At 55.2% G+C, this 10,589-nt stretch overlaps 1 protein-coding gene across 3 annotated transcripts in view; it reads right to left on the reverse strand.

The window, feature by feature from the left end:
• SBNO2 (strawberry notch homolog 2) overlaps positions 1 to 10,589 on the reverse strand; it is a 59,937-nt gene that overhangs the window by 14,472 nt on the left and 34,876 nt on the right. Inside the window, exons 1-8 of one of the 3 annotated variants that reach the window (XM_023512540.1) lie at positions 6,650 to 6,853; positions 4,741 to 4,902; positions 1,638 to 1,721; positions 1,259 to 1,355; positions 734 to 885; positions 473 to 606; positions 316 to 406; positions 13 to 156 (exon numbers count right to left, since the gene is read on the reverse strand). In XM_023512540.1, the coding sequence (XP_023368308.1) occupies positions 13 to 156; positions 316 to 406; positions 473 to 606; positions 734 to 885; positions 1,259 to 1,355; positions 1,638 to 1,721; positions 4,741 to 4,902; positions 6,650 to 6,757 (972 nt within the window). In that variant the 5' untranslated portion in view covers positions 6,758 to 6,853. Of the gene's footprint in view, positions 1 to 12; positions 157 to 315; positions 407 to 472; positions 607 to 733; positions 886 to 1,258; positions 1,356 to 1,637; positions 1,722 to 4,740; positions 4,903 to 6,649; positions 6,854 to 10,589 lie in introns of those variants that run through there. The other 2 variants (XM_023512539.1, XM_003788838.3) reach the window with 2 other exon arrangements.

Below are 10,589 nucleotides of genomic sequence, written 5' to 3' on the forward strand. Positions count from 1 at the left end.
ATGGCAGGATACGACGCCCTCGAAGCCCTCCCCACACCAGTCGAGGATCTGCCGGAGGCGTGTGCGGTGCTGCCCGCCTGCCTGGCTCTCCCCGATCAGGGCAGAATAGGTGGCGAAGAGGACGCCCTCTGAGGTAGTGTTGTCACCGTATTTGATCTGAGAACACAGGGGGCAATTGTGGGGAGGGGAAGTGGCTCACTGGGCACTCTGGCCAAGCCCAGGCCCTCCCCAGGCATCAGGTTCCCATTCATACAGGGATCTGGGCAGAGCTGCCTCATCAACCCCTACATGCCCCAGGGGAGTGTGGGTGCCCACCTTGCTGAGTGCGTGTACTGGGATACCAGGTGCCTCGATGTCACGTAGGTCCCGCTCTGCATCATACTTGAGGTCGTTGGAGACACTAAACCTGGGAGTGGGGGACATCAGACTTGCCCTCTCTGCCCCACCTGCCCCCGCCAGGCCTGGCGCTTACCACAGTGCCTTCTTCCTGCCGCGCAGATGGTTTTCCAGGATGACGCCAGCCACTGTGCGGCCCTTGCCCACACCAGCCCCATCGCCAATAAGGAAGCCTGCCCGCTGCCCACTGGGGAGCAGAACCTCGTGTTGCTATTGGGATGGAGTGGAGGATGGTGGTCAGGGCCTGGTGGTGGTGCATGACTCTGCATCCCCACCCCAGGGACTCTTCAAGGAAGGAATGAGGTGGGCAGGGACAGTGAAGATAGCCACTGGTCACCTGGCAGGCATAGGTGATGGCCTCCAGCTGCAGGGCAGACAGAACTCCACTGTCTGAGGGCAGGGCCAGGGTGTAGATGATGTCTGGGGGTGGGACGCTGGACAGTGTGCTGGTCTCCACCACACGATCAGGGTGCTGCTTCCCAATCTTGGCTGGAGAGGAAGGGATATGGTTATGGGCCTGGCCAGAGCCAGCTGGGTAAGTTGATGTGTGGTCAGTGGCTGCCAGGAGGTTTGGGGGTGTGGTCAGGGGCACGGCCAGGCTCTGCCAGGTGGTTTGGGGGTGTGGCCACAGGCATGGCCAGACAGCCAGGGTAGGTAGGTGGCATGGCCAGAGACAGAGAAGATCCCTAAAATCCTAGTAGGAGAAGCTGAAGCACTTCTGTAATTCTGGCCTCTGGGAACCCTGGGTTTTGTATACACTGTAGAACTGGCCCCGCCTACCCTACTTCCAGCTTCAAGGGCCCAAGAATCAAATATCCCTGTGGGGCAGTGCAGGCTGGAGGGAGCTGGCTGGGCCACTCACACTTGGATGGCACGTAGTCAGCATAGGTCTCAGTGTGGCCCAGCTCCTCTGCCTCGTCCTCCTCTGCCTCATCTTCCTCCTCGGGCTGACTCTGCGGCTGTGATGGGCAGCTTCAGCAAAGCCTGTCCGGTCCCTACCACGGGCACCGCACAGCCTTCCCCCAGGGGCAGGGGCCTGGCTGACTGAATGGCCAGCCCACCAACCCAATTTGTGGGAGATGGTGCGGCCTGCCCCATTGTAGCAAGGAAATAGCCTCACTTTCCCCATCTATAAAATGGGCACTGCCTGCTTCTAGGCTGGCCCAAGGCTGGCAGACTACAGGCTTGTATGTGTGAGACACACCCCGCCCAGTCCCATGAGAAAGGCAGGCCCAACTTACCTGGTAGCTAACAAGAAGCGGGGTGCTGGGGAGGGAGGGCACAGGGTCCTCAAGGCCTGGAAATGGCCCACTAGGCAGGAATAGCTGGAGGGGAGCAGGATGTCAGCCAGGCTCAACAGGGCAGGCTGTGGCCAAAGATCCCACTAGCCCAGCCACCAGAAACAGATTTCCCTGCCCTGGCTCACTATGGCCTTGGGCCATGCACTCCTGCTATCCCCTGTGTGGCCTGGTACACCTGTGGCCTCCCTGCTGGGAAACTCCTTTGGGCCTTGGCTCAATCTTGCAAGCCAGTACCAGCTCCCTCCTGCTGCCCTCCTGGCATATGTGGAACTGGCCTTCAGGAAGGCCTTCAGAAGGTGCTAGTTCTAATACACAACAGCCCCTTGCCTCAGTCCAGTGGGAGATGGCAGGGCAGCTGAGGATGGGGTTGGAGGAGGTGAGACTGTGCCAGCACTGTTCGGGGGCAGGGGGCACTCAGGAGAGGGGAGGATGTGGGGGCTGGGAGCTCCCCATCCAGGGGCAACATGAGCCAAAGGCCAGCAGAACCATCTGAATAGGTAGGTATAGGCCTGGTCTCATCTCTCGCCTGGCTAGCTTCTACTGCTGAGGGGGTTGGTGGGGGGGCCAAGGGGAAGTCCCTCACTCTCTCTCCACCATGGGTGAAGGCTCCTGACACAGGGATCAGAGGACACAGCCCACAGCCTGATTTCATCGTAGTTGACAGAGAGCAGTACAGAGAGTAGGACAGAGGACAGGACAGGGTACTAGACAGAAGACAGGAGAGAGGGATGGATAGGAAGGAGGCTGGACAGAAAGCAGAACAAAGGGATGGACAGAGGACAGGAGAGAGTGATGGACAGGGGGCTGGACAGAGGGCAGGACAGAAGGCTGGCCACAGGCACTGCCTCTGAGACTTGGGCAGCCAGGTGTGGTTGGGCCTCTGGGATGAATGTGTGAGCCCTTGGGGAACATGGCCCATTCTGAGGTCTCAGAACTAACTAAGCTCAAGAGCCTATGGATGGCTAGGACAGGAGACCCAGATGCCTTGGGGTGAATCAGAACGCAGGCCCTAACCTGCCTGCCCAGGGAAGGATGTAACCAGTAACATCCATCACTTACACCAAGACACTGAAGGTGGGAGCTAGGATTTTAAGACATACCTGCTATTTAGCAAACAAAGTTTATTAACAATGACAGTTGCTCATCATAAATAGATGTCAATGTGAAAAAACAGCAAGAGGAAAATCACTTCTAGACCCACACCCCTACCAGGATGCCCAATATCCTGAGACACTGGGGGGGTAGTTTTGAGCACAGTGGATAGTCTTGGGGTCTCCCCTGGGAGCTACAGGGGCCCTAGGGCATTTGGTTGAAAGCTGATTAACTTGACTCTCATGGCTCTTGTTTTTTTCTAAAGTTGGACATACTCCCAAAGTTTTCATAAAAGAAAATGGAAGTGGGGCACAGGATGGTTAGAAACCTATACTCAATTCTCTGCTCTTTTTTTTTTTTTTTAAATTAACAAAAACAAACAAACAGGCGTTGCAGGGTTCCTGGAAGGCTGAGTCACTGTTCCCAGCTAGGCTGGCCAGGCTCTGGGGCATTGGGTTTCAGATGCCCTTGCACTATCCACTGTAAGTTGCCTGGGCCCTGGCCCCTTCTCTTGTGCCCTGCCATGAACCAGTAAGCAGCCAGGATGGCATGGGTCCCTATTCAAGGGGAATAGTCTAAGATGTCCACTGTAGCTACAGAGCACTCCAGACACTTCCTGTTCCTGTGGGGGCCCCATGTTCTCAGCTTATATGCCCTGCTGTCTAGGCCAGACCCTTCCTGAGGGTCCCAGGGAAGCCTTCTACCAATATCCACTGAGGAGGGCCACTTAGCCCGTGGACACATTTCCAACTTCCAGCTCCTTAAGTCTAGAAGCCTCACTCCTGGAGGAAGACCCTGGAATGGCAAGAGGGAAATGTGGGGAGCTCCCTCCCTCAGAACAGACACCCCCACTGCCTAGTGCTAGGAATGGGCTGGAGTCGTCCACTCTGCCTACTGCCCTGCTGCCCCTGACCCCCCAGGGCTGGCCTATATTTCACACCAGAAGCTACACAGTGGCAAATCTCAGTCCTGCCCCAAGGACGACTGAGGTCCTCTCAACAAGGAGGACCATGTCTGTCTGACTTTCCACCCAGCCCTGGGAGGGACACTGACAACCTGGCCCTCAGAGCTCCTATGTGACCAAGTGCACGGCTATCAGGAGCCCCTCAGGTAGGTAAGCTCAATAGGACCCCTGTGGGCACTGCCCCTCCCTGCCTGCCTGCCTGCCTCTCTCTATTCCATCCCACGCCTAGTGCTCTGTATAGCAGGGTCTTTGCTCAGCTCTGTGGACACTGGGGTACCATTTCTCTATGAGGTGCTGAGCAGCATCCCTGGCTGCCACCCATCCTATGCCTCAACCTAGTTGTGACAACCACAGATATCCCCAGACATGGCCTGATGTCCCCAGGGGGCAGGTGCCTGAGAGAGCTGGTATCCAAAATGGCTGGGTGCAGTGACTCACAGCTATAATCTAAGCACTCTTGGAGGCCAAGGTAGGTGGATCATCTAAGCTCAGGATTTTGAGACCAGCTTGAGCAAGAGTGAGACCCTGTCTCTACTAAAAATAGAAAAACTAGCTGGGCATTGTGGTGGGCACTTGTAGTCCTAGCTACTTGGGAGGCTGAGGCAAGAGGATTGCTTGAAAAGTTTGAGGTTGCTGTAAACTAGGCTGACTCCAGGGCACTCTACCAGGGCAATAGAGTGAAATTTTGTCTCAAAAACAAACAAAAAAAAACCTCTCCAAAACGCAAAATGGCTTTTTGCTCATCTCCTAGGTAAGTATCTGTTTCCCCAACAGGGATGGGACCTGACCTGCCCCAAGGTTTGTACAAGAATGAGGGGACCCCCTCCCCACAAATGGCCACCTCACCCATGTCAGTTAACAGCTGACCTCCCTCCACCTCACTCATCTTGTAAGAAGTGGATCTTAGATGATGCCCTATAGGTCCCCCAGATAGGGGTTGGGTCCTGGGCCAGGCTCCGGTGCTAGGCAGGGTCCAGAGGCACTGACCTTGTCATGGGCAGATGAGGCGGTGCTCACATCCCAAATGGTGGGTACCTGACTGAGGCTGTCAGCTGGCAGGAAGTCAGGTGTGTCCACGATGTCCGACAGGGAGTCCACAGAGGAGGAGAAGATGGAGGCATTGGAGAGGTCCTCGAGGTACGAAGAATCCTAGAGGACAGTCACAGGTGAGGGGAGTAGCCAGTATCCACTAATAGGTGGGCAACAAGCAACATGGCCCATCCACACACTGCAGTATCTCTCAACCATGAAAAGAAATGAGGCTCTGACATAGGCCGGAGACCTTGAGGACACCTGTGTTCAGCGAGAGAAGCCAGATACAGAAGGATACACTGTATGCGATTCCTTTTATATGAAATGCTCAGAATGGGCAGACCCACAGATTAGTGGTTGCTAGGCATGTAGTTGAGAGCCCCAAACTGTAATCATTAGTCTTGGTGGGGAATGACACCCCTGGGTGCCCAGGGCCACACTAGCAGAGACAGACCATGCCGCAAGTAGGGACCCTAGACTGGAGGGCATGAGTGTAGCCTTCCCTGCCAGGTGGCCCTCCCAGAGCCCGTCAACATATATCCTTAAGGAAACCGCCAGAAAGACTGTCCAAAAGCACCCAAGACAGGGACATCTGAGGAACTCCCAGAACCCAGAGGGACCCGAGAGGGCATGACAGGGAAACTGAGGAAGCATGGGCTCCAATCCAAATCCAAAATCAAGCATGGGCGCCAATCCTTAGTAATAACATATCAGTTCTGGTGCATCAGCTATAACACAGGCATCAGGGGTAGAGTGCACAGGACTCTGCGCTTCCTGCTTTCCCATCATCCCAACACTTTTAACAGGCCATGTGGCAGCTCTCTAGCTTTGTGATTATGGTCCCTGGTTCAGCACCCTTCCTGTTCCCCCACCAGAGCAGGTCACCCAGATGGGTGCCCAGCAACAGAGGCTTTGACTGCCAGCTTAGTTGTCCAGATCCCCCACTTCAGGGACAAAGGAATTGAGGCTCCCACAGGTCCCTGAGGCTCCACCCCTGCCCAACCCTGCTCATGTGTGGGTGGTGCCGGTGGTGGGTGGTGGGAGAAGACCCCCTCCATTGGGCCCTGCAGTCTCCAGGTGCCCTGTCCTGCAACATGGATCCCTGGGCTGGCCCTCGGCATACCCTTCCCATAACACCGGGAAGAAGGCAGCCACCAGCAGTCTGGGGCTCCAGGGGCTTGAAGTGAACTGCTGTGGTTATTATCTCTGCAGCATGTAGAGGGCCCTGGATGAGGCAGGGAGCTGGCAGGACCTGCCTTGAGAGCTCCTGCCTTGAGAGCTCCCCCAAGAGAGCAGACATACCCGCTCCTGCCCAGGGAAGCCAACCCAAGAAACGACCCCCAGAAACAAGGTCCTGCCCTTCTCCTACCTACTTGTATCTTCTCTGGGCAGTAGGAGGGACAGCCCTACCTGTATTCAGAGCCTGCTTCAAACCCTGCTCACCTAACGCAGTCCACAAGGCAATTGATAGAAAACCCCCTGCCCCTGGCGAGGAGCCCCTGGGATGACCAAACTCCCCCATGACACCTGAAGCCTTTCCAGGGAGACAGCAGCCCCTCCAGCTACTTTCAGTTTTAGCTCCCTCTCTCCCTTCCCCTGTGCCAGCCCCCCAGCTCACACATGTGGAGTCGTGTGGAGTCTCTCTTCCTAAGTCCCCAAATCTCTGCCTCAGAACATTCCAGCAGATTTAGTGTTCTGCCATAAAAGGAGGTAGGGCAGGGTGGGGGCAGGCACAGCAGCGGGAGCTTCCTGAAGCTCGCATAGGTAGCTGACCAGCCCCTGCTCACTAGGTGGTGGGAGATTCTAGCCCCAACCTGTGCCTATACTGGGCCCCCTTGTCACCAGGGGCTGGAGGGGGCGTTACCTTGTTGAGAGCCCCAAACTGCAGCCAGAACCGCAGCTGGGACATGGTCGTGGCACGTGGGGGGCCCTGGGTCCCCCTGGAAGAGCTGCTGGAGAGTGGATCCCTCATGGCAATGGCTGTGGCTCCAGCATCGCGTCTGTCAGGTCAGACAGAGGCAGCCAAGCTCTGCCTGGCTGTATTTGCATGTCAGTTTAGTCAGCGCTGCGCCTACTTCCTCTCAGGCTGGGCTGACTTTCAGGAAATGATGCCTGGTAAGCCAGGGTGATTACTGGCAATGCAGGAGAATTACCGAATGGGGCGTAGCAGCCACAGGCGCTGTCAACACCACCCTACTGGCCAGAGTGCCCCAGGGCTGGGCACCTGGGACTTGGGCAGAACACCCAGGCGTGCACAGGCCTCAATTTCCCCAGATTACGAACACTCTAGGCTCTGGTCTACATGCCCCAGCCCCACTAGGCCTGACACAGACCCAAAACTGCACTTGGTGTCCCCACAGCAATCACTATGAGAGGTATAGTCATCCCCTGAGTCACATACAAGGAAACTGAGGCCAAGTTGCCCTCAGATCCCCTAAAGGTCCCTCAGGCCAGAGCCTTTCACCTCAATACCCAACCTCCCCTCAGAGTCTTCGCTCAAGCTGTGGTACCAGTTGGATGCTCCCTGCCCAGAAGCCTTTTGGGGGCCCCAGCATTGATGGAGCATGAGGCCCCCATGTTGCCCCTGCAAGTTAATGCCCCGCCCTGCCCCTGGGTCTGGCTGCTAGAGCCTAGCAGGGAGGGTGGGTGCAGGCAAAGCTGGCCCTGCATCTCTCCATGCCCTGGACCTCAGTCCTATACCTGGGCACAGCCACCTGAGACCCTGTACTAGGGTTTGTGGGGCCTTACATGCTAGCTCAATCACTTGGCCAAAAGAATTTGCCAGAAAAACTGGCCCTTCTGCTTGAGGAGTAGTACCCATTTGGACATCACTCTGGAGTCACAGGGGTCATTTGCAATGTCCCCTAAGGTGCTGGAGGTGTAAGGGGGACCTTAGGACAAGAGGGAATGGGAGAATGCCTGACTGTGGAGAGGGGACCCCCATTTGTCCACATCTATGATGAGGCTAAACTGCAGAGGGGCTCCCCTCTGTAAGGGTAAGGAATGAAGGCCCTGCTCCCAGCCTGAGCCAAAGGGGGTAGCCGGCCTAAGGCTGGCAGAGGAAGGAAATGCCCCAAGATGCCCAGGGACCCCATGGCTGGGCCAGAAGGGTCAAGGTCTGAGGATGGGGGGAGTTCCCTAGAGCTCTCAAGGGAAACTGGGGGCCCTAGGCCTCTGGTGGAGGCTCCAGAGGCATGGTCTGGGCACAGTAGCTGCCCCCAGGCTTTCGCTGTTCTCACCCCCAATGCCTTTTGCTATCCCAATAGGGTCTCTCCATGACACAGGCACAGACCCCCTGGCTGCCATGGCTGCCCATCTACCCAGGGGACCAACACTGGCTCCAAGAGGAGTAAGTGGCTACTGTAGCCACTGCCAATGGGGGGAGATGCACAAAGGCCAATGATATATCAGAGATGTATTAATCTAAACTCCATCAAGGGGCCACATTATATCCCCAGATGGCCTCATGCAAAGAGGCAAGAATAACAAGTACTGCTGAGGACCTCATCTGTGGGGTCCTCTAAAGGTAAACACAAGTAACATTTCACCCAGTAGCTCTTGCTAGGCAGGAACCCCAGAGGGACAAAAACGCCTATCATGCAAAAACATAGACACAAATGTGCACAGCAGCACGAGTCACAGTGGCCAAAGTAGAAAAAGCCCAATATCCTGGGCGGTGACTGTGGCTCAGTGAGTTGGACACTGGCCCCATATACCAAGGGTTGCAGGTTTAACCCAGCCCCAGCCTAAATGCAACAACAACAACCAAAAAAAAACAGCTGGTAGCTTGGCACCTGTAGCTCAAGTGACTAAGGCGCCAGCTACATACACCTGAGCTGGCGGGTTCGAATCCAGCCCGGGCCTGCCAAACAATAATGAGGGCTGCAATCACAAAACAGCTAGGCATTGTGGCAGGCGCCTGTAGTCCCAGCTACTTGGGAGGCGAAGGCAGGAAAATCGCTTGAGCCCAGGAGTTGGAGGTTGCTGTGAGCTGTGATGCCACAACACTCTACTCAGGGTAACAGCTTGAGGCTCTGTCTCCAAAAAAAAAAAAAAAAGTCCAGTCTCTCTCAAGAATAAATATACCACATGGTCCAACCATACACTGGAATATCACTCAGCCATGATAAGGAAGGAGGCTCTAACAAAGGCTACAACATGGGCTTGGCATCTGTGGCTCAAGTGGCTAAGGCGCCAGCCACACACACCTAAGGTGGCAGGTTCGAATCCAGCCTGGGCCTGCCAAACAACAATGATGGCCGCAACCAAAAAATAGTCAGGTGTTGTGGCAGGCGTCTGTGGTCCCAGCTACTCGGGAGGCAGAGGCAGGAGACTCTCTTGAGCCCAGGAGTTGGAGGTTGCTGTGAGCTATGATGCCAAAGCACTCTATCCAGGGGAACAGCTTGAGGCTCTGTCTTAAAAAAAAAAAAGGCTACAACATAAATGGATCTTGAGGACGTTATGCTCAGTAAAAGAAGCCACAGAAAAAGACATACAATGTGTGACTCCATTAATGTGAAATGTCCAGAACAGGCAGAACCACAGAGACAGAACACAGATTTGTGGTAACCAGGAGCCAAGGAGGTTGTGGGGGCAATTGCTGATCACGTTCCGGGATTAGATAGAGATGGTGGTTGCAAAACTCTGTGAATATACTTTTTATGGTTTGTAAAATTTGCCTCAAACATATTAAAGTTAAACTTGATGGTATAACGTTTGAGGAGGTGCTACCCAAATGTCTGGGAGCTGACAACTCTGTCCTCCATTCCCTGGTGTCCAGATGACTCTCCTGCCAGGTGGTCTAGAGCCAGGGTAAGAGGTCCTTAGGAGACAGGAATGCTTGGGGGGAGTGGGAGGGGCAGATACTCAGGCTGGGGCACTCTCACCCACTCAGTACCAGATCCTTACTGACCCTTGTACACAGAACTGCCCCCCCAACCTGCCTGCCATGGTGGCACAGGCTGGGTATCCCTTGGAGAATACCTGTCTCCTACACTTGGCCCGGCATTGGGGATTGGGCCGCACTGCCTAGGAACAGAGAGAGATAGGCAGGCTAGGGAAGCCTGAACCACCCAGGCCAGGCATCACCCTCATGGCCTCTTGCCTCCCATTCTGACCAGCCCTTTACCTGGCACTGGCCAAAGGTCCCATGTGGGCCTGGCTGAGCGCTCACTGGGGGAGGTATTCATAATAAGCCTGTACTACAGGTGGTGTATCTCTGCCTTACAACTGGGGAAACTGAGGCAAAAGGGATGGCTGGGCTTCTGGAGGCAGCAGGAAGGTGGAGAGTCAAGAAGGGCTTCCAGCAGGTCCATGATAGGCAAGCAGCACTACTCAGGTACCACTGGCCTCTGAATAGTTGGGAGGAGAACCCTCAGGGTGGTACTCATCACTAGAATGTTCTCATTCAGGGATAGACTGTATCCCCAGAATGATGTGATATTTCCTGCCCCTTGGAACCCGTGCATGGGATGTTACTTGGGAAAGGGGGGGGGGGGTCTCTGCAGACATGTTAAATGAGGTCACACTGGGTTAGGGTGGGCCTTTATCCAATGACTGGTGTCCTGATGTGAAGGATAAACACAGATGCAGAGGCTGCAGCCAAGGACAACTGGAGATGTTGGAGCTAGAGAGGCAGGAAAAGACCCTACCCTGGGGCCTAAGGAGGAACGCCAACCCTGTGACACCTTGATCTCAGATTTCTGGGCTCCAGCACTGAGGGGATAAATTCTTTTTTTTGTTGTTTTTTGTTTTTGAGATAGAATCTTAGTTTGTTGCCCTTGGTAGAGTGTAGTGGCGTCATG

The sequence above is a fragment of the Otolemur garnettii genome, unplaced genomic scaffold (genome assembly GCF_000181295.1).
Source record: "Otolemur garnettii isolate 467f Iridium unplaced genomic scaffold, OtoGar3 scaffold00029, whole genome shotgun sequence".
Taxonomy (NCBI): Eukaryota; Metazoa; Chordata; class Mammalia; order Primates; family Galagidae; genus Otolemur; species Otolemur garnettii.